The sequence below is a fragment of the Theropithecus gelada genome, chromosome 17 (assembly GCF_003255815.1).
Source record: "Theropithecus gelada isolate Dixy chromosome 17, Tgel_1.0, whole genome shotgun sequence".
In the NCBI taxonomy this organism is placed as follows: Eukaryota; Metazoa; Chordata; class Mammalia; order Primates; family Cercopithecidae; genus Theropithecus; species Theropithecus gelada.
In genome coordinates, this window is record NC_037685.1 from 51,661,417 (window position 1) to 51,685,123 (window position 23,707).

General features: G+C 47.2%; 1 protein-coding gene across 5 annotated transcripts in view; it reads left to right on the plus strand.

Moving 5' to 3' along the window:
* CUL4A (cullin 4A) overlaps positions 1-23,707 on the plus strand; it is a 56,956-nt gene that overhangs the window by 12,921 nt on the left and 20,328 nt on the right. For 4 of the 5 annotated variants that reach the window (XM_025363950.1, XM_025363951.1, XM_025363949.1 and 1 more), the window contains exons 4-11: positions 6,764-6,833; positions 7,921-7,994; positions 11,649-11,811; positions 12,341-12,430; positions 13,496-13,578; positions 15,262-15,329; positions 19,067-19,185; positions 22,516-22,708. In XM_025363950.1, the coding sequence (XP_025219735.1) occupies positions 6,764-6,833; positions 7,921-7,994; positions 11,649-11,811; positions 12,341-12,430; positions 13,496-13,578; positions 15,262-15,329; positions 19,067-19,185; positions 22,516-22,708 (860 nt within the window). Of the gene's footprint in view, positions 1-6,763; positions 6,834-7,920; positions 7,995-8,116; positions 8,616-11,648; positions 11,812-12,340; positions 12,431-13,495; positions 13,579-15,261; positions 15,330-19,066; positions 19,186-22,515; positions 22,709-23,707 lie in introns of those variants that run through there. The other variant, XM_025363952.1, reaches the window with a different exon arrangement.

Sequence of the window (23,707 nt, forward strand, 5' to 3'; positions counted from 1 at the left end):
GTCATGAGATATCTTGAGTCGAGAACTGTGCCAGCCAGGCCAGGAATGGTGGCATGTGAAGCAACTGGGGCAGAGCCTCCCAGAGGAGACCCTTCCGAAGGATGGGGAGGATCCCCCCTCCTGTGGATGCGGCACCGGAAGGTGAAGGGTGCTCTGGAAACCCCGAGCAGCGGGGCACAGCTAGAACTCCAGAGAAGCCGTGGCCCTTAGGCTGTGCTGCTAAGTTGCAGATTGAATTTGAATCTTTGTGGTTACTATCAAGGAGTTGAACTTCAGTCTGTGAGTATCCCAGAGTCCTCACAGGTTTTTTAAGCAAGAAACCAGAATTAGATTGTTCACGGAGGTCACTCTGGCAGAGTGATGAGATAAGTTTGCATATAGACCAGCACACCACAGCCTTTCATTGGGTCGGCACATGTTTTTAAGTATCTGTCATGTGCTAGGTATAATGCCAGGCCCTGGGAAAATAATCTGAGCAGAATGGGATTCTGTCCCTTTGGTGCTTAAACCCAAATGGAGGTGGCAGAAGCATCAGGATAAGCATTTACGAAGTGCTGTGATAAGGGGTTTTTTTGTGTGTGAGACGGAGTCTTGCTCTGTCACCCAGGCTGGAGAGCAGTGGCACGATCTCGGCTCACTGCACTTCCGCCTCCTGGCTTCAAGCCATTCTCCTGCTTCGGCCTCCCCAGTAGCTGGGATTATAGGCGCCCACCACCACGCCCAGCTAATTTTTGTATTTTCAGTAGAGACAGGGTTTCACCACGTTGGCCACGAACTCCTGACCTCGTGATCCACCCGCCTCAGCCTCCCAAAGTGCTGGGATTACAGGTGTGAGCTACCGCGCCCGGCCTGTGATAAGGGTTTTCAAAGGTTCAGATAAGCTCCTGGCACCTAAAGAAAGAGCAGCCAGCGCACCTGGGTAGGGGAGCATTGCAGGGGCGAAGTGATGTCTGGGCCAAGTCCTAAAGGATGGATGAGGAAGTGGCAGGCACTGTGGGATGCCAAGGTGGCACAGGCCGGGGAGCAGCATGGGCAGCCCTGGCGCTGAGGAAGCTTACTGGGCGGAAGAGCCAGGTATGCTGCTGGATGTGGGAGAGTTGACCACTGACAGGATCCCTAGAGGGAAAAACGAGGGGAAGGTGGATGCTGAATTGTGGAGGAACCTTTGTTGAACCAAGCAGTGGTTCACACCACGGTGGTTTGACTGGGCAGCAAAACCACGGAGTGGAATGGCAGCATCCTGCCAGCAAACCTGTTACAGTTCAGAGGAAAAGGATCTGACCGCTGTGGAAGGATCAACCAGACACGGATTGAGGCAGGGAGGGTCTGTCTTGGTCATGTTGTTTTGGAAGGAGGTGAGGAGTCACTCAGGTAGAGATGCCTGTTGTGCATTTGGGGCTGGAGACACAGATCCAGTGGATCCAGATACAGATGAGATGCCCAGGAAAAATGAGCAGAGTGGCCAGATGCAGTGGCTCACGCCTCTATTCTCAGCACTGCATTTTGGGAGGCCAAGGCAGGAGGGTCAGTTGAGCCCAAGAGCTCCAGAGCAGCCTCGACAACAATTAGTCGGGTGTGTGGTTCACACCTGTGGTCCCAGCTGCCCTGGAGGCTGAGGTGGGAGGATTGCTTGAGCCCAGGAGGCCGAGGCTGCAGTGAGCTGAGATTGTACCACTGCACTCCAGCCTGAGCAACAGAGCAAGATCCCCATCTCTAAAAAGAAAAAGAGCAGAGCCATCAGAGGAGGTGGCTGAGGGCTGGTGTCAGGGAGGTGAGAGGACAGTCACCTTGTGTGAATCGAGGGGCAAGTTTAATATGGCAACTGGCTTAGTGGCTGATAAGTAGAGTCTGAAGGGATGATGAGACCAGGAAGTGGCAGGTTCTGTGATGAAGGCTTTTAGGCTACATTCGTACATTAACCTAGTAAAGGTAGGTGAGTGTTTCTGTCCAACTCAGCACTGTGCACTGGGGACCAGGGACAGGCGTGAATGGCAAGGGTCCTGCTCTCAAAGAGCTTGTTTCTGCTGGAAGAGAGTTCTGACCCAGCCCAGTCTCATGGCGAAATGTTAATCTGATGGCAGATGATACCGTGCAGCAGGGAGTATTCCAAGGTCTGCATATTCAGATTTCCTTTGCCTCTGGGATATTCCAGTACTTCAAGTAACTCTGCTTTCTAAGACTTAAGTAACATGTTGTTGTTTTGAGACTGGAGTTTCACTCTTAATTGCCCAGGCTGGAGTGCAATGGCGCAATCTTGGCTCACCGCAACCTCCACTTCCTGGGTTCAAGCGATTCTCCTGCCTCAGCCTCCCAAGTAGCTGGGATTACAGGCATGTGCCACCATGCCTGGCTAATTTTGTATTTTCAGTAGACATGGAGTTTCTCCACGTTGGTCAGGCTGGTTTCGAACTCCCAATCTTGGGTTATCTGCCGGCCTCGGCCTCAGCCTCCCAAAGTGTTGGGATTACAGGCATGAGCCACCACGCCCGGCCAGATTTAAGTAATGTTATGTGCCGATTATATTTTGATTGTATGCTGATATTAGATTATAGATGAAGCCCATCAGATGCACAGGTAGAAAGAGGGCTTTTGTGGAATTGAGTCATTCACTACCATCTTCTTCGTTTACCATGTCCATTTTCTTGTCTCACGTGTTTGATAAATTCTGCACTTAGCTGTCCCTTTCAAAATAGATACCTGCCCTTGGTGACGTCCCTTCCCCAAAATAAAGGCCTTTTGTACCCATGCACTCATACACGGTCTCAGCCAGAGGCAGCTGCTGCAGAACCCACACCACATGCTGCTGCAGGACCACGTGCCACCCAGCCAGGCTGCATGAGCCCCAGGAGCTCTTCAAAAATGTCAGGCCAACTGTCCTCAGAATCTAATCTGTAGATAACAGTAGATGAAACTCATGTTTTCCTTCCCCTGGTTCACCTTGACAGCATTGCAGCTCTGGTCAGCCGCAGAATGCCAGGCAGTGGTGGACCCCGTGAGAGCAGTGTAGCCAGCAGAAGGGAGGGGCACGGGAGTGAGCAGGGAGCCTTGGCTGTTGGGGAAGTCGCAGAGCTCCAGTTGCCTCTTGAGCGTGCCTTTATGATCCGCACTGGCGACAGCATGCTTTGTCTTTCCTTAGAAAGACTTTGTGCCTGTTCTCACTTGACCAGATACTGTGTATGGAGCACTTGCTGGCAGTAGGCCAAGCTCTGCACATTCATAAATCGCTTTGTCTCACAGCACCCTGAGCTGTAGGTACCTTTGTTGGCCATATTTTCTAGATGAAGAGACGAAAGCCCAAGAGAACCCTGTTAGTGCTCGGCCAGATCAAAGGAGGCAAAACAGCACGCCTGCCTTCATGAGCTGTGTGGATGAATGAGGGTCGGCCTAGGGCTGTCCTCTGGTGGTCTGTCTGTGGGTAGAGGCAGCAGGTGGGCCTTGTTCCTGGAACTGCAGAAGCAGACAACCAAGCATAGAAAATGCATGTGTCCCTCTTCTGCCCCAACAGAAGCATCGTCTTTTGCTTTCTTTTTCTTTTTCTTTTTCATTACAGATATGATAGGTAGGTTTTTCCTATGGTGTAAGCATTTCTGCTGTTGGATGTTGTTTGCTGTTTGAAGACCTGCCTAACTCATCTCAGTAGGCTGTATAAATCCTTTAACGAAGATTGGCCCTTTTCTGTAATGAGAAAAAATATGGTTGCTGAAGAACCTATCTCGAGAATACACTATTGACAGACTGTCACTCTATCTATATGTCTCACGTCCTAGAATTACTTGCACAGCATTGTGACTATTTGTTATATCCTAGAATCTGGAATTGATTTTGATGTTTAGAAGGCCAGAGCTTACTTAGTAAATGCCACGCTGTGATTTTAGCTTACCATTTTGTACTTTTTTCTGTGGGAAATAACAAAAAAAATTTTGATCGAGGATCTATATTGATTTTACAGAGCTATTTTAGAGAAAGTATTTCTCATTTAATGAGCACTTTACGTTGGACTTTCCATCTTAACAAGACACTGCCCCATGTGGAACTCTATCTTCACAACACCTGAGCTGCCCAGTGGTGTCAGATTGACTGGCGTCAGTTTAACCCCATTAAGTTTAAAGGATCTGTGCACCCTCATCCAGAAACAAAGCTACGCCTTCGGCTGGCGTGACCTGCCTGCCAGCAGAGACTTGCGGGGAGGTCCAGGCCACAGCTCTCATTCAGCTCCTGGAGTTAGAGCTGCAGGATGGCTGTTGGGGCTCCTTGAAGCCTGTCCAAATGTACTTGGGACAGATTTTTTGTTTGTTTTTTCCAGACTGTTTCTGTAGATTCCTATATAATGAGCCATTACAATTTTGAGCAATTTTAAAAGAGTACTTCCAGAGGAACCTGTTAACCATTCAGCCATTAGGTCTTTGCTGTAACTGTCTATTTTTAATTTTCTGGCAGTGCTCTCTGAGAATTCAGCAAAGCCCCAAGAGAAAATAGAGTAAGCTGTCTTAGGCCCCTGTAGCTGTGGTCACAGCACTTCCTGGTGTGACAAGGATTCAGACCCCCCGGGAGCCCCTTGGCTGTCCTCAGCACCGTCTGTTCCTCCTCAGGCTCTGCCTGGCACCCTACCCTCCCTGGCACTCTTTCCTTGTCAGGCCACTCTTTGCCACCCTGAGACTCCAGCTCCTGTCTGATTTGCGCACCCTGCTTGACTGATGTGTTTTTCCTCCTCTCTGTGTGTGAGGGTGTTGTCACCGCCTCACGTCGGCTCTGAGTGTGTAGTGTCTCGCTGCATGGCAGAAACAGACCTGGAGAAGTCCTTTGGCTTGGCCAGTATCGTGTTGCTGACAGGTGGTGGATCAAGGGTTAAACGTAGGAAGTCCATGTTCTGTCCACTTTGACAAGCTATTTTGTACATTTAATCCATACAAGGGAACAATACCTGCACCACAAGGTTTAGGAGATTTTCAGTGAGAGTGGACGTGAAGAGTGTTTCGTAAACAATAAAGCAGTTTATAGTCATTTATGATTCTCAGCTTTGCATGAACCTGAGGGATGCCAGGCCACTTGCTCTAGAAGCCCATATTCTGGTTTCTTTGTCCTAAACTACTTTTTGGGCGTTTTCCTAAAAATATACATTCTAAGAGTCAAGGTAGGCCCGGCGTGGTGGCTCATGCCTGTAATCCCAGCACTTTGGGAGGCCAAGGCAGGTGGATCATGAGGTCAGGAGATCGAGACCATCCTGGCTAACACAGTGAAACCCCGACTCTACTAAAAAGTAGAAAAAATTAGGCAGGTGTGGTGGCGGGCACCTGTAGTCCCAGCTACTTGGGAGGCTGAGGCAGGAGAATGGCATAAACCTGGGAAGCAAAGCTTGCAGTGAGCCAAGATCATGCCACTGCACTCCAGCCTGGGCGACAGAGCGAGATTCCGTCTCAAAAAAAAAAAGAGTCAGGGTAACAGTGTTCCTAATTTGATGCGTGGATGAGAGTTTATGTCAGTTTTCATCGAGGCCGAAAGTTAAACCTGAGCCATTTTCCTGTCCGGCTGCACATTGTGACAGGCTGGGCACACTGACTCACACCTGTAATCCTGGCACTTTGGGAGACTGAGACAGGAGGATTAACTAAGACCACGCTTTCAAGACCAGCCTAGGAATATAGTGAGGTGCCGTCTCTTTTAATTTTTAAAAAATAGTCCTTGTGGCTGACTCTTACCATGCCAGTCCCCATCTCCAGGAGCCCCCGTGGGAATATATTCAGTGGCTGCCTTTTGTGAAGTGGGGCCTTTTGTCCGGCCACCTAGCCCCAGGGCACTTGTGGCCTGGGCGTGTTTCTGCCAGCAGGGACTTGAAAGTGTCTGGCAGTGAAGGAAGCAGAGAATGAGGGAGGCTGGAAAGGGAGCGGGGGCCGTGGGAAGAGAAAGCGGCGCCGGCAGGCTGAGTGCACATCGGTGATGAGATAACGGAGATCCATGATTGAACTTCTGGTGTGTCTTAGCCCACTGGGGCTGCTGTGATGAAACACCGTAGACTGACTCATCAGCAGCAGGAGTCTGTTGCTCACAGCTCTGGAGGCTGGAGGCCCAGGGTCGAGGCACTGGCAGATTCCATATCTGGTGGGGCCCTGCTTCCTGGTTGATAGCCAGCACCTTCCCACTGCATCCTTGTGTGGTGGAAGAGGCAGGGGAGCTCTCTGGGGTCTCTTTCATAACCCCATTCTTGAGGTTTGTCCACTCTCCTGACCTTGTCACCTCCCAGAGGCCCTGCCTCCTGACACTATTACCGTGGAGTTAGAGTTTCGGCCTGTGAATTCTGGGGGACATGAACATTCAAGACTAATATTCTTTCAGTATTCCGATTACTAAATGATGTGTAGTATTCGGTGGAGAAAGCAGCTGAAATTAAGGGGTTAAAATTGTAATAATGGCCAGGTGCGGTGGCTCATGCCTGTAATCCCAGCACTGTGGGAGGCTGAGGCCAGTGGATCACAAGGTCAGGAGTTCAAGATCAGCCTGACCAACATGGTGAAACCCTGTCTCTACTAAAAATACAAAAAATTAGCTGGGCTTGGTGGCGCATGCCTATAATCCCAGCTACTCAGGAGGCTGAGGTAGGAGAATCGTTTGAACCTGGGAGGCAGAGGCTGCGCTGCAGTGAGCTGAGATCGCACCAGTGCACTCCAGCCTGAGCGACAGAGCAAGACTCCACCTCAAAAAAAAAAAAAAAAATTGTAATAATTAAATTGGCCAGCGTTTTTTAAAGTTTTCCTTAGCAGGTCTGTACAGACTCACTAGATAGTGTTTTATTCTTAAAGAAGATTAACACATGCTGGCAGGACCACTGCAGACAAATGGTAAGCAATGTTTTTATCAAAACATGACTTCATCCATCTTCCCTCACCCACATGATTGAGAGCTGAGACGTAGAAGTTCTGTCTGTGTTCAGTGCTATGGGTGAACAGCACAACGAGAAAAGCAGGGAAGGTGAACTCAGCTCTTGTGGGAGGGCACTGCTGACCCTCTTGGCCTTCAGGTCCACAGTCAGAGTCCGCAGTGGTGACAGGATTCTTAAATGCCTGAGTGGATCTCTAAATGTCTCTTTAAGCACAACTTACTCCAGAAAATCAAGCCTGAATCCCAGGTCTTTACTGTAACTGCACAACCAACATCTTAGGCTTTGTAGATGTCTTAGCTTTGACTTCACTTCATGTGTGTACATTTTGGTGTGAGCTGGCTGTTAATTAAGTGAGAGAAAAGACCGTATTAATAGCTTTCCTAAATAGGTTGAAATCTTTCGTTTTCTAAATGAGACAAGTAGGAGATGATGGGTGTGTTTCTTTTCTGGGCCAGGTACCTGGCGGCAGCTGCTAGAGCCCGCGGAGTGTCTTTGGGAAGGTTTGAGTGAGATGTGTCCACACGTCTCCCCGGCCAGGTGGTGGGCTTGGTGGTAGGAGCACAGGACAGGGCCAGTGCATCATCCCGCGTCCCCTCACTCCGCTCGTAACGCAGAGTCAGAGACACACGTCCAGGAGCCTCATCATGTAACAGGAACTCGGGTTTTAAAAGCTTAGTGCATCTCCCTAATCAAGTAAGATGTACCACGTCAGTCAAAAAGTGACCAAATTTAAAAGATATCCTTTAGGCTTTGCCTGAACACAGGATCTCTTTAAAAAAAAAAAAAAAAAAGATACCGTTTTAGGCTAAGTGCGTTAAAATTCTTACAATCAGATTTATGATATTAAAGAGATGGAAATCACATACCAAGGAAACACAATTAACTTTAGGAAAAAAAATCAAACATGAGGACCGTGGTGGACAGCATCTTTCCATCAGGAAACAGTTGTTGGATTTGAGACAGCTAGCATGGAGTCCAAAAGGCCTGATCTTGAATATTCTGCTAGTAGAATTCATGAGTAAATGGTTCTTCTTTCTGCTGGTCAGATCATGATTAGAAGCATCTTCCTGTTCTTGGACCGCACCTATGTGCTGCAGAACTCCACGCTGCCCTCCATCTGGTAAGTGTCCTCACAGGGCAGAGCTGCGTCTTCGCTGCAGCTGATGCCTTCCGTCCCATTTGTGTCTTCGGCAGGCTAAGATGGTAAAGTGTGTGTGATTACTTGTGCCTTCCTTTCTTCAGCCAAAATCATTAATGTGAACGTAGGAGTCCAGGTGGGTCTTAGCCTTGAACCACCAGGTGCCTGGCCAGCAGCGAGGAGTAGAGCAGGAAGCTGGGACAGGCGGCTGACTTTGGTCATGAGGGTGGAAACAGAGGGCCTTGGTTTCTCTCTGACAGCTGGAGTTTGAGCCTGGAGCAGCTCTTTCCAGCACTGCAGTCGAAACTCTGAGAGACTGCCTGCTGCCCATGGGGTCATAGCCCTGAGGCTGCGTGGCCCCTGTGGAATGGCTTGCTCAGCCTCCTGGCCTCCTGAGCACATAGCACTCGTCATCCGTCATCTTTCGGGGACTGTATACACTAGGGGTTCTGGGGCCCCTCCTCAGCAGCATTCACGGCCACTGACCCCTGCATGTCATCTGCTGACCCCCATGTGTCCTGTGACCACTCCATGTGCTGAGTCCTGCCACCTCCTGCAAGCCGACCTTGGACAAAAGCTGTGTCCGTCTCACCGTCTGATTTGTCTTGTTCTCTGTTCACCGTCTAATTGGTCTTGTTCTCTGTTAATGGAGTGTTTCATTCTTCTCACATTCAAACATAAAAGTGATGTTGTGCCTTCTCATGACCTTTAAACCCAAGTTCTTTAAAATGTGCCTGCTTTTCCTCCCCCCACCCTGGGCACACTGACCCAAGGCAGTGTGATTTCTGCCTTCGGCATGTAGAGATTGCTCTTGTCTGAGATGTCAGTGACCTGCAAGTGACCAAATCCAGCAAGCATTTTTTGTCCTTATTTTATACAATATCTGTGCAATTTTGGACACCCTGTCCTTGTTGAAGCTCCCTTAATGCCATTTGTCCCTCTAACTTCCTGGTGGAACCCCCACACATCTCCTAGCAGACATCCACGTAGTCTATGAGAAGGCAGACGCTGACAGAAAGGACAGCCTGTGTTCCGGGAAACAATGGAGATAATAAAAGTGATCGTAGTAGCTTATCTAGCATTTACTCTGTGCAAGGGACTGTTTCCTACTAATGTATTTAATTCCTAGAACAGCTCTATGGCGTGGCCATTGTAACTCCCCTTTTATACAAACTAAGGCACATAAGTTGAAATAACTTGCCCTACCTGGATTGTCCAGCCCATAGTCTAAATGCTTTTCAAAAATTATTATTATTATTTTTAGAGACAGGGTCTCACTCTGTTACCCAGGCTGGAGTGCAGTGGTGCAGTCATAACTCACTGCAGCCTCAAACTCCTGGGCTCAAGTGATCCTCCTGCCTTGGCCTCCCCTGTAGCTGGGACTATAGGCAAGCACCACCACATCCAACTAACTTCTAAAAATTTTTTTGTAGAGCCAGGATCTCACTATGTTACCCAGGCTGGTCTCAAACCCCTGGCCTCAAGCAATCCTCCCACCTCAGCCTCCCAAAGTGCTGGAATTACTTGTGTGAACCACCATGCCCAACACTAAACTCTTAATTTGTAAACATAGTGTATACCATAACCGTCATACAAACTACAAACAGCGTTTATAGAATAGAATAAATGATACCACCTCCAGTCTACCACAAGAGGCTAAAAACCCGAATGTGAGCATCAGTACAACAAGAATCCTGGTTGAGGTGTGTGTGGGCAATGCGTGGTGAGGACATTGTCCATCTCTGGGATGGGAAGGAGGGCTGAGGGTCAACCTTGGCCTGTGCTTTGGAGAATGAGCAAGGGTGGTCAGGCAGCTAAGAAAGAAAGAGTAGAAGGAAGGAAGCAGTAAGTTCAAAGCCGAGTATCTCCTGCCGCTGATGGCTAGGACAGCAGCATGACCGGAAGAAGCCCGTGTGGGGCCTGGGCGGGTGGGGAGGGGTGGAGCTGATGAGGGCCCTGAAGGGTTTTCAGCTGAGGTGGTGGTTTTGAAGAGAAGATCCCTGTGGCAGAGTGGAGAGTCACAGAAGTGGAGACCTGAGCCTTTCTAAGCACTGGCTACCTGCCTGGCACTGCCCCAAGGGCTTCACAGGCAGGAGCTAATAGCGTTTGAGCCTCATTTTACAGCTAAGGAAGGAAAGGCACAGAGACGTGAAGCTCCTTGCCCAGGGTCACACAGCTAGCAAGTAGTAGGGCCAAGATTCAAACCCAGGCAGCTGCCTCGAGCCACAAGTCTGGCCATTGCACCTTCCTGCCCCTGCTGTGGTGAAGTGCACAGAAGACCTGGTGTGCAGCAGGCGTGGGAGCGACAGGATGCCTGTGGCGGTGTGGTGGGCGGTCAAGGGCGGTGCGTGTCTCCACCACCGAGTGACTCCCAGGGCCCTCTGCACACCTCTGTGGCACCCACCGCTGCGGCTGCTGCCACCACTGCCACCATAATTCATATTATTATTACTGCCACCGCCAACACCCACCTACCACTGTTTCTACTGCCACCACTCTCCACCCACCATTACTGCTGCTATCACCGCCACCACCGCTATTACTACTGCCACCACCACCTGCCCACCACTGTATTACTGCTGCTGCCACCACCAGCACCACTCCTGCCCTCAGGTGCCAATTCAGGATTTCTGGCTGGAGCCCAGCATCTGTATTTTTGGCCCCTCCTTAATGGAGTACTTGGCCATTGGGGGCAGCAGGAGTGTTGAAGCAAAGCACAGAACCCCCAACATGGGTTTTGTGGACAGTCACTGGCAGCTGAAACATCTTCATAACATTCCTCAGGCCGTGAGCTGAGGACTGCGATGAACTCTGAAAGCCGTGTGTCACCTTCTCTTCTTGGGAAAGCAGCAAACATTTGGTGGGAGAGCTCCCAGGGCTTGGAGAAGGGAAGCTGCTGGGACGTGCACCGCAGAGGACATTGGGAAGAGAGTGTACCCTGAGGGCTGTTGCAGATGGTGGCAGGCAGGGCAGGTGGGGCAGGCAGGGTCGTGGTGCCCGACTGAGCATCTCCGGTCACTCACCAGGAAGGTGGCAAGAACCCCGGGCTTCCGCCAGCAGATTATGTGATACCAATTTTGTTGTCAGTGGCATGCTTGGCCTAGCAGTATCTCCAGGGACATGGAGCAGACAAGGCACACTAGACTGGCCGAAAAACAGAAGTTTTTATTTTTTTTTATTTTTTATTTTTTTTTTTTTTTGAGACGGAGTCTCGCTTTGCCGCCCAGGCTGGAGTGCAATGGCCGGATCTCAGCTCACTGCAAGCTCCGCCTCCCGGGTTCACGCCATTCTCCTGCCTCAGCCTCCCGAGTAGCTGGGACTACAGGCGCCCGCCACCGCACCCGGCTAGTTTTTTGTATTTTTTAGTAGAGACGGGGTTTCACCGTGTTAGCCGGGATGGTCTCGATCTCCTGACCTCGTGATCCGCCCGCCTCGGCCTCCCAAAGTGCTGGGATTACAGGCTTGAGCCACCGTGCCCGGCCAACAGAAGTTTTTAAAAAGAAATTCTTGGCACCTAGATGTAGAGAATTAGCTACTTCACATTTTTTGGATGATATTGAGTAGCATAGCTGGAGATAACACCCATAACTTCTAAAAAGCGAAACTAAAATGTATTGTTTCTTACTGTCTGTACAGGGATATGGGATTAGAACTGTTTAGAACCCATATTATTAGTGATAAAATGGTTCAAAGTAAAACCATTGATGGAATCCTGCTGCTGATCGAGCGCGAGAGGAGCGGCGAGGCCGTGGACCGGAGCCTGCTGCGGAGCCTGCTGGGCATGCTGTCCGACCTGCAGGTGAGTGCTGCCTGTGCCGAAGATGCCCGGGTACCTGCCCAGCTACTTGCACCAGAATAAATGGTTGTACCAAAGATGTTAAACAATGAAATCATAAAAGTGTTTGTTGAAGATAGAAGAGTTTTTAAAATCCCTAGGAGGGGAATGGCTCTCAAGCTAACACCACACCAGGTGCCACAAAAGGGAAGATGGATCAATATCACTACGTAAAATGCGCCTTTTTCATGGAAAATATACCACAAACAGACAAAACCAGATGACATACTCGGGGAGAATGTTAGCAACACACACAAAAGACGAAGGGTGAAGTTCTTTAGTGCAATGTGACCCCAAGGCACCATAGGAAAAGAACAGAAGAGGGTCTTCCTGGCCGTTTTGGGAAGGACAGTGCTGCTGGCCGGCTGGGTGGCCACAGGCAGCTCCAAGTTCAGGTCATGGCAGCCTGCCCCGTCAGAAACTGGGATTTGTTAGCCCTTGAAAAGGTAGTTTCCTTTACTGAAATTGGTCAATAACTCTGCTCATTTCTTAGGTGTATAAAGATTCATTTGAACTGAAATTTTTGGAAGAGACTAACTGCTTATATGCTGCCGAAGGCCAAAGGTTAATGCAGGAAAGAGAGGTGAGATGATGGGATGCTTCCGAATCCCCTGGCTTCGTTTCTGCAGATGAGCATCTGGGAGGACTTTCCTCGTGTTTGCCTTTTCACACACACACAGATGTTTCATTGAAAATCTTCTGAAAGCTGCAGTCTTGCCAGAATCCCCAGTAATGAACTTCATTCTTAGTATACTAAGAATTTAGTTTATGTTAACTTAGAAACTATTGCCCTCCCCCCACAAGTAAAAATCTGTCAGATCGTTTCTGAAATAAGTAAAATAACTCAAATTTAAGCAAAATGATAAAAACACACACCTTAAAAATGAAAAATAAATACAAATGATAAAATTTTTTGTGTGAAGCACTGCAAAAAATTTTCCCAAAAAAAGCCATGTGAAAAAACATATAGTAGTAAGGAACCAAAAAAACTTAACCACTTTTCCAGATACCAGAGCAAAATCATAAAGGAACCTGCCCCATAGACTGTCACCCAAATGGCACGTGCTACTGCCCAGAATTGGCCCTGGCCATTGGTTCCTTCATTCTGGCTTTGGAGAGGAAGTCTCATGTCAGATACTGAGCCCGGCTGCAGCTACCCCGGCAGAGCCTCAGGCCTTTCCTGCACTGTCTTGGGAAACATAGGTGTACTTTGAGGTCTCCTGCCACCATGTTGTTTGGTGTCCCCAGATGAACAGCCAGCTTGTTGACTTGCTTTTGCTGACCCATCTGTGCGGGGCAGAGTTGCCATTTAGCACCTCACCCTCCTACCAAGTGCTGCTCAGCTCCCTGTGGGCCCTGGGGATGGGAGGAGGGTGTGCACAGACCCCAAAACTTAGTGGTGAGCAGGGACGAAAGAGAAGTGCAGCCTGGGCCCTGTTCTAGGATGGATGTTAATCTCGATCCTTTTCTCCATGTCCCCCCAACACACTTGCATCCTACCTCTCCCTCCCTGTTAATCTGTGTTAATATTTGGCTTGAATACATATTCTGCTTTTTTAAAAAATTACATATAAGGAAAATAAAATTTCAATCTCTTGGATAATGTTGACAGTCTTTTTGTTACTGATACGTTTGTTTTGTCTGGAAGGTTCCAGAATATCTTAACCATGTAAGTAAACGTTTAGAGGAAGAAGGAGACAGAGTGATCACTTACTTGGACCACGGCACACAGTAAGTACCGATCGCTCACCGAGCATTCATGTCTTCACCACGGCTGGAGGGTTCTCCTGGCTGGTTATTGAAATAAAGGGTGTCTCTGTCAGTTCATTCAGCACTAAGAGTATTTTTGCACCTAGCATATTTTACTTTGTTATTTGTCCTTATTTGGCATTTACAAATTACAGTTTTTACCTAGTGCCTTGTCATAAGTTATTGTCTAAAGGGAGTAAATCTTGCTGAGATACATGGCATCTTTGAGTTTTGAGATGGGCTATTTATGTTAATGGAGTATCACTGAATATTAGGCTATTTTGATTGTGCACTCATTTTATATCGCTTTAATTTTATTTATGGTGCTGTCACACAATTTTCTCTTTTCTTCTAATGTTTTTTTCCTGCAAACCTGAGGTTGATGAGTAGCTAGGGAAACAAAAAGGTTGAGATTATGTGAGTGTGCGTGTCAGGCACAGAATGTCCGTGTGATGGGAGGCAAGAACAGGGGCAGAGGGGACAGCAAGGGAGAGAAGTGAAAATGATACAGTGTGCAGCCGGGCGCGGTGGCTCACGCCTGTAATCCCAGCACTTTGGGAGGCTGAGGTGGGTGGATCACAAGGTCAGGAGATCGAGATCATCCTGGCTAACACGGTGAAACCCCGTCTCTAGTAAAAATACAAAAAATTAGCTGGGCATGGTGGCGGGGGCCTGTAGTCCCAGCTACACAGGAGGCTGAGGCAGGAGAATGGCGTGAATCCGGGAGGCGGAGCTTGCAGTGAGCCGAGATCGCGCCACTGCACTCCAGCCTGGGTAGCAGAGGGAGACTCCATCTCAAAAAAAAGAAAAAGAAAATGATAACAGTGTGCAGAACTGGGCCCCAGTAGGGAATGATAAAATGTACAGATGTGCAGAACAGGACTTGGTAGGACTCAGCAGAGAAAACAGGAAGGGAGATGAAAATGATACAATGTGCAGAACTGGACCCAGCACGGTAAGAAAAGGGGCAGGCCGGATGAAGGAAGGAGACAGGATCATGACAGAATCCAGCACGAAAACAGAGCGCACAGGGGAAGAGATGTGGTCACTCCGACGTGTGGAGTTGGAGGAGGCTGTGGGAAATCCAAAATCTCAAGCCAGACAGGGTGGCTCAGGGGCCATGTTGTGCTTCCATCCAACTGGGAGCAGAAAAGCAGCCCCCAGGAGACTAGGAAGCAGCAGCCAGGGAAGTCCGGGGGAGATGGTGGAGAGAGTGGCAGCCACAGCGAAGCCCCACAACCAGGGTGTGCAGGTCACACACAGCCTCCCTGAGCCCTTTCTGCTCATGTGGGAAGCAGGAGGCGGAATGTCGGCTCTGCCCTTCTCCATAAGATGGTAGGTTAAAACGTTCTTTGTAAACTAGAAATGAAGGCTTGGGAAGATGGCTGAAATTAGCAATCCTTGGAATAAAGCAGATGCATCCCTGCTTCCCTGGGCCTGCCCGTGGGCCTGTTTGTGCTGTCCAGTAGGGGGTTTTTAGAAAGTGCTTCCTTCAGAGTTATTAGCAACAGGAGTCGTCCATTTGCATGAGGAAATGCTCTTAACCTTCCGTTTCTGATTGCCTCTAGACTGCATCTGTCATAGACAAACGCCCCCATCTTTTACAGAGAACCAGTCTCTTCTTTAAACTTTATTTCTAATGCTTATTCTCTTTGCCTTATGTAGGAAACCACTGATTGCTTGTGTGGAGAAACAGCTGTTAGGAGAACATTTAACAGCAATTCTGCAGAAAGGTAGATTTCCTAGCTCTTGTGCAAATTAAACTGAACAGTTATCCTTAATTCATTAGGAAAGTAAAGGGAGCATTACAAATAGCAATGTTAGGATGTTTGTTATTTTCATAAGACCATCATTAAACTTCTTTTCTAATGAACATGTTAGCCATCCACAGGAGGAAAAAAAACAGAGAAAGAAGGGAAGGCACCCAGGGGAACTACATTCGCTGCTAAAACCCCAGTGGCGGGAAGGCCTGGGGGCCTTCTGTACCACACACATACTGAAACCTGGGTGCAGCGAGCCTGATGCAGCTCCCTGAGCAGACTCATTGCATGTGTCCGGCCATTCTTCATGCACACTCGGATGTAGGCGACTCAGGGAGCTGTTCAGGCTGTTAGATTTTCATGAGGCTTCCCTCACCTGTGGACTTCGTGCATCTTAGTGTCAGATGAACTATCGCCTAGGTGGTCTGCTTAATTAGAGTACACTTTTCTCCTGATTTTCTGGAGGAGAAGAGCATGTGTTCTAGTGCCGACTGGACGGCCTTAACGTCCACTTCTCCCCGAGTGCTGGCCACAGCAGGAAGATGGCTTCTAGCAGCCTGCACCTTTAAAATGGATGCGGATGTCTTCACCTCGATCTTTGTTTTATTGCTTTTATTTCTAGGCTTCAAAGTGTGCTAAATTCTGTGGAAATTATAATGAGCAGTCTAACCTTTATAACACGTTAGTACTTATTGTGACATTTCAGTGTTACTGTTTGAAACAATGTTACCTTCTAAAAGTCATTTTAATGTATTTGGAAAATACAAGATTTTTTTCAAGCCCTTGGAAACCTTAAAGTTTAATTTTGAGAATGCTCTAAATGGTATTCAAATATATTCTGGTGGCCGGGTGCGGTGGCTCAAGCCTGTAATCCCAGCACTTTGGGAGGCCGAGACGAGCGGATCACGAGGTCAGGAGATCGAGACCAGCCTGGCTAACACGGTGAAACCCCGTCTCTACCAAAAAAATACAAAGAACTGGCCGGGTGAGGTGGCGGGCGCCTGTAGTCCCAGCTACTCGGGAGGCTGAGGCAGGAGAATGGCGTAGACCCGGGAGGTGGAGCTTGCAGTGAGCTGAGATCCGGCCACTGCACTCCAGCCTGGGCGACAGAGCAAGACTCCGTCTCGAAAAAAAAAAAAAAACCACCAAATATATTCTGGTTTGGGTTCTACATTGTCAGATAATGGCATTATGGCTAATGAGATACTTAAGTGCAGCCAGAACAAAACCAAAAGGGAGGAGAATTAACATGATTGAGCATCTCCTGTTACGAACAGCTACACTTGATGTAAATATCTTTTAAAACGATTCTGTGAAATCATTATCCCCTTTCTATAAATAAGAAAACCAGGGCTTAAAACAGCCAGATACTGGTGCCTGAAATCACATTGCTTGTAAGTTGAGAGCCATGGGTCCAATCTGATTATGGTTTTTCTGCTTATTCCGTACTGAAACCTACACAGCTGGTGTAGTTTCACCTATCCACCTAAAAACAAATGCATTCAGAATTTGTGTCAGGCGTTTTTTTGAAAGGAGTCACTTTATAAGAAGAAAGGCCAGGCATGGTAGCCCATATCTGTGACATCAGCACTTTGGGAGGCCAAAGTATCACTTTGGCCCAGGAATTCAAGACCAGCCTGGACAACAAAGAGAAACCCTGTCTTCACCAAAAAAATAAAATTAAAAAATTTTTTTAAAGTCACAGGTGGCCCATGCCTAGGGTACCAACTACTCAGGAGGCTGAGGTGGGAGGATCACTTTGGCCCAGGAGGTTGAGGCTACGAAACTACAAAAGCCTGGGTGACAGAGCGAGAGACCCTGTCTCAAAAAAAAAAGAAAGAAAAAAGAAAAAAGCCTGGGTGACAGAGCAACAGAGCCTGTCTCAAAAAAAAAAAAAAAGAAAGAAAAGAAAAGGCTGGGCGCGGTGGCTTACGCCTGTAATCCTAGCACTTTGGGAGGCTGAGGCGGGCGGATCACAAGGTCAGGAGATTGAGACTACAGTGAAACCCCGTCTCTACTAAAAATACAAAAAACTAGCCGGGCGCGGTGGCGGGCGCCTGTAGTCCCAGCTACTCTCGAGGCTGAGGCAGGAGAATGGCGGGAACCCGGGAGGCGGAGCTTGCAGTGAGCTGAGATCCGGCCACTGCACTCCAGCCTGGGCAACAGAGTGAGACTCCGTCTCAAAAAAAGAAGAAAAAAGGCCGGGCGCGGTGGCTCAAGCCTGTAATCCCAGCACTTTGGGAGGCCGAGACGGGCGGATCACGAGGTCAGGAGATCGAGACCATCCTGGCTAACACGGTGAAACCCCGTCTCTACTAAAAAGTACAAAAAACTAGCCGAGCGAGGTGTTGGGCGCCTGTAGTCCCAGCTACTCGGGAGGCTGAGGCAGGAGAATGGCGAGAACCCGGGAGGCGGAGCTTGCATTGAGCTGAGATCCGGCCACTGCACTCCAGTCTGGGCAGCACAGCGAGACTCTGTCTCAAAAAAAAAAAAGAAAGAAAAAAGATTTCAAGTAAATAGTAGAAATTTGCATAAATTATTCCAGTACATACTTTGTTGAGCAAAATTATTTAAAGAAAATGGTACCATCCTGGCTAACATGGTGAAACCCCGTCTCTACTAAAAAATACAAAAAACTAGCCGGGCGCGGTGGCGGGCGCCTGTAGTCCCAGCTACTCGGAAGGCTGAGGCAGGAGAATGGTGTGAACCCGGGAGGCGGAGCTTGCAGTGAGCAGAGATCCGGCCACTGCACTCCAGCCTGGGCCACAGAGCGAGACTCCGTCTCAAAAAAAAAAAAAAAGAAAATGGTAAATTATGTATGTAAAAGCTTACTCTAAATTGTATTAGAAGTATTTTAAAAATTAAAAAGTTACGTTTTTTGAATTCTTAAGACATGGGTTTTAGTAAGATAAAGTACAAAAAGTTTGTGTCAGTAGATCAGAATGTAATTGAGAGAAATAAACGTTTGAAACTCTAGGTAAGAATTGTAATTATAGCCCCACCGTATGTTTGCACACATATTTAAACCACCCCATTTGTGTGGACACCGTGCTCATTGTGGGCAGAATCTGAGACTTTGTGAATTGGATGACTGTTCACTGTTTTATGCTCTAACCTGGCTGCCTCTCAATAGTTACCATAAAGCAAGTGTTTAGAAAATCTGTGAGAGTTTTTCTAATTGAGGTATGGTTTTAGAAAACCCTTATAAACATTAAAAATCTAAAACACTGAAAACTTTTTTAAATGCTGTGTTAAATACTTCAAAATATCTGATGATATTTTTCTCTTATGGTTTAGGTGTGAATAAATTTAATCCACTATAAATTAGATTTGATAGCTTGTCCTTTTACATTGTCTGGCCGATGGACCAAATTAGAAGTATATTAGGAACATGAACCTCCCAGGTTAAATAGTTGGTATAAACTGGATTTTCTGACTTGCTAACTTTAGTGAAATAAGAGGGCTTCAGTGACATGAAGAAGTAAATAATGCATCTTCCAACATACTCAGAAAAAATGAGGTTCACCTAGTAGGATCCATCTCAGATATTTAACCAGATCAACCTGCTCATATACAGGCAGTGATGTGTAGACCCACCCCGTTTCTAAGCGATGTATTGGCATTCTTACCGTGCACGCTGTATTCTAGTTGAGTTATTGTTGTTAGTGCTGCCCATGCTGTCCTCTGCTGACGTGTACTGCACATCTCAGGGCTTGACCACTTACTGGATGAGAACAGAGTGCCGGACCTCGCGCAGATGTACCAGCTGTTCAGCCGGGTGAGGGGCGGGCAGCAGGCGCTGCTGCAGCACTGGAGCGAGTACATCAAGGTACTGGCGGGGTTTCGAGGCCGCAGGCGCGGGCGTTTCCTGCAGGGAGCAGAGCCCCTCCTGAGAACGCCCAGTGCCCTGACAAAGGGAACTGGGCTGCTGGAGGGCCCGTTGGCATTTTCATCACAGATGATAGGGTGGATGGTAGTGTTCTATCTGCTTCCCCATCACCAGTGTGAATTTGCTTTTTGAAATAACACCAGCAGTGATTAGCACCATCCAGGTAGAAAGTATAACTTAAAGATCAACAGTTTTGCTCTTCTTCATCAGTGTAAATATTGGTTTAATTCTAAATCATGATTTTTCTGAAAGTAATCATTTTTGTAAATCTGCTTGTCAGACAGGATCTTCTCATGCCCTTAGCTCAGTGAGAACTATTATATATTTGGCATATTAGATTGCTTTATAATTTCTTAACAGACCAAATTTAGGATTTGTTACTTAAACTTTCGCTTTCATGTTTCGAAAGCATTTCTTTGGCATCCCTGACAAGCCCAATCCAACCCATCATAGCGTGGCTTCTTGAGCAGTACCCTGAGTTTTCACACGTCCTGCCCAGGAGAACAGCCCCTCGGTGCTGACATAGGACCTCCCTGAAGACTAGGGGCTCTCGGCCCAGGGCACCACCCCACCAAGGGGACACTTGTTGACGTGTGGAGACGTTTGTGGCTGTCTGAACAGAGAGGGCGCTGCTTGCTCTGCTGGGCAGCCCTGGGGTGCTGCTGAATGCATGAGGCAGCCCTCACCGCAGAGAATCGCCTGCCCAGAGTGCCAGTGTTGCCCAGCCCAAGAAACCTACTGAAGACCCTCTGTAATGAGAAGCCATTCTCCAGATGCCCCTTACAGAAACAGGAGAACTGAGGCAAACATCAGGGCCCCTTCGCAGATAGCTCGTGTTTTCAGCATGCGCCAGTTGCGTGAATTTTCCAGCTTAAATGGTGAGCGTTTAGCAGGAGTCTGTGTGTGCTTGCTGGTGACTATTCCTGGATCCCAGAATGAAAAGATAGATAAAATTTCCAGAGAATTACGCTGAGAGAAAAAAAAAAAAGCCAATCGCAGATACTTAACATGTTATTGCGTAACATTCTGGAAATGACAAAATTTGGAAATGGAGGACAGATGAAAAGTTACCGGGGTGCAGGGATGGAGCGGGGGGTGTGGTTATATAAGGCCCCAGGAGGTAGCCTTCTGCAGGAACTGTTGGGGTTTTGGCCGAGGTCAAGATGTGCACACCCAGATGAGTTACAAGTCAACTGGGCCATCTGAAAAAGACCTGGGGGGTTATCAGTGTCAGTATCCCGGTTGAGATACTGTTCTGTAGTTTTGCAAACTTGCCATTGGAGGAAACTATGGAAAACAAAGATACTGGGATTGCTTTGCTATTTTTACTATTATGCAGCACTTTCATTATCTCATAAAGATTTCCATTAAGTAAAAAATATAAATGAAAGCTTACGTGCTGCTTTATGGAATAGTCAGACCTCAAGTCACGTATCAGTCCAGCTGTGCAAAGCCGGCACACCCAGCACCTCTCCCCACAAGGTCTTGTACAGCGATGTTGAATTGGAAGTTACAACTGAGTCACACTAAATTGGCCATAAAGCTACTGAAGATTTAGGTTTTTTGCCAGTGAGACAGTCTTCAGGGGATGAGAATATGTGCTAAAAAACTAGGAAAAGTTCACCTTTGCAATTTCCAGTCTGGGTAATAAAAATCAGTGAGTGACCATCACCCCTGAGTGTCAGCAGTAAGCAGTTATGCTATAACAAAATAGTGGTTTCCATTCAACTCCACATGCCGTTATCAAAGGAAAGCTGTGCCCTTTCTGTTGGCATCTTTTTTTTTTTTTTTTTTTTTTTTTGAGACAGAGTCTCGCTCTGTCATCCAGGCTGGAGTGCTGTGGCATGATCTCAGCTCACTGCAACCTCCGCCTCCTGGGTTCAAGCATTTCCCTGCCTCAGCCTCCTGAGTAGCTGGGATTACAGGCTCCCGTCACCACACCCAGCTAATTTTTGTATTTTTAGTAGAGACAGGGTTTCACCATATTGTCCAGGCTGATCTTGAATTCTGGACCTCGTGATCCACCCGCCTCGGCCTCCCAAAGTGCTGGGATTACAGGCATGAGCCACTGCGCCCAGCCTTCTGTTGGCATCTTTCTACCGGCCAGCTACCTCGTGTGTGTGTGTGTGACGTGTGAGTGCACGTGTGCATTGTATTGAGACATTTTTTAAATCAATAATTGTATTCAGTTCCTCTTGAGCAAATGTAGTTTATGTCATCAAATAGTTAACTTTTTTAGTGCCACATACTTTTAGGAATGTTTAATATAACATTTTTTAATTAAAAAAACAAACTAGGCTGGGCGCAGTGGCTCACGCCTGCAATCCTACCACTTTGGGAGGCCAAGGCGGGCGGATCATGAGATCAAGAGATCGAGACCATCCTGGCCAACATGATGAAACCCCCGACTCTACTAAAAGTACAAAACTTTGCCGGGTGTAGTGGTGTACACCTGTAGTCCCAGCTACCTGGGAGAATCGCTTGAAGCGGCAGGAGGAGGTTGCAGTGAGCCAAGATCACGCCACTGCACTCCAGCCTGGTGACAAAGCAAGACTCTGTCTCAAATTTTAAAAAAATACAAACTTAAAAAATGAGCTTTTCATGATTTGAAGTGATGGAGAAAGAAAACTGTAGCTAAGAAGTCCCAAGAGGTATATTTAATTAATAAGAATTACCTTGTCTTGGAGGAACTTACACATAAACATTCTTTTAAAAGCAATGGACATTTTCCCAGCCATTTGTAAGTTCTCTCAGAAACAGAATCGTAAGAACAAGGCATTAATAATGTATTTTAATTGTATATTCACATCAAGCACAGGGCTCGTGCCTGTAAACCCAGCACTTCGGGAAATCACAGTGGGAGGGTTGCTTGAGGCCAGGAGTTCGAGACCAGCCTGGGCAGCATGACCACGTCTCTACAAAACTTTAAAAAGATTGGCCAGATGTGCTGACCTGAGCCTGTAGCACCAACTACTCAGGAGGCTGAGGTGGGAGGATTGCTTGAGCTTGGGAGCTCGAGGCTGCAGTGAACCGTGATTGTACCACCGCACTCCAGCCTCGGCTACAGAGTGAGGCCCTGCCTCAAAAAAAAATTCAAAAAGTATATTCACTTAATTTTTGAGATGTGAATTCAATTTGTGAAACTTTTAGAGTCATTGCTTACTACTAAGAGTAATTTATATCAAACTATCCTGATTATATGATAGCAGGAGAAAATATTGTTTGGTATTATAAACGTATTGCTGAGTTGGTATTGATTTGCTTTTGTAGACTTTTGGGACAGCGATCGTCATCAATCCTGAGAAAGATAAAGACATGGTCCAAGACCTGTTGGACTTCAAGGACAAGGTGGACCACGTGATCGAGGTCTGCTTCCAGAAGAACGAGCGGTTCGTCAACCTGATGAAGGAGTCCTTTGAGACGTTCATTAACAAGAGACCCAACAAGCCTGCAGAACTAATCGGTAGAAAAATATTTTCTTTTTTTTTTTTTTTTTTTTGAGACGGTCTCACCCATTTCTAGACAATTTTTTAATGTGGGAAAATAAGGCACAATCACCCAAAATGTTCAAGCTGCTCAAGGGGTGTGGAAAACGTTTTTATCAAGTCTTATTAGGACACACGTTTAAAAACTGACACACTTGCATGCATCGGTGGAGGAGGGCATTTCCTTAAGGGAAGATGAAGTAGGAATTTAGAAAAGAAGTGACGCTTGACTTCGCCAAAGAAGGGAGATCACCATCTTTGTATCCTCTAATCAGTATTAAAATAGGATAAAACCAGATGAGATCTCAAAAGATAGCGTATTTTAAAATACTATTTTTAAGTTGTACAGTTTTTTCACAATAATATCCAAATGTATTTCAGAATTCATGGACTTTCTCGTAGGCTTTCTTTAGTCACTAAAATTTTTTAATTTGAAGGAGAAAGGGGGCAAAGAGAACTGTAATAGATGATACTAGATTGTTGATTACTGCTGAAGTGGAAGATGGAACATGGAGCTTATTGTGCAGTTGTCTACGTTTCTGTGTGTTCAAAATACTCTGTTATAAAATTTTGAAAAGAAAAAAACTAACAGAAACGCAACAGAAGGAACTCAGGAGGCAGTTTGCTTTGACTTTTGTACCTCTGTATCATTGTGGTTTCTCTAAAGAAAAGGAATGTTGAGCTCTTGGGAATTTGGGCTTCTGGAAGTCGTGAGTTCCGCCATCACGTGGGCACTTTGATCCTCCCTCCCGAACCACCTTACGATGGCTTGTGCAGCCTCAGAAACAGGAAGCCCGAGTAGAAATGCTTTACCCTGCGTTGCCGCCTTGGATGCCCTGAGAAAGTCTTTCTCTTTGAGAAAGTCTCCTCTGAGTTCATGACACCAGATCCTAGAAATGGGCACTCCAGCGTCCAGGGCAGTCACGTCCTGAAACCTGAGCATGTGTTTACTGAACCCATTTTATTTTGAAATTCAG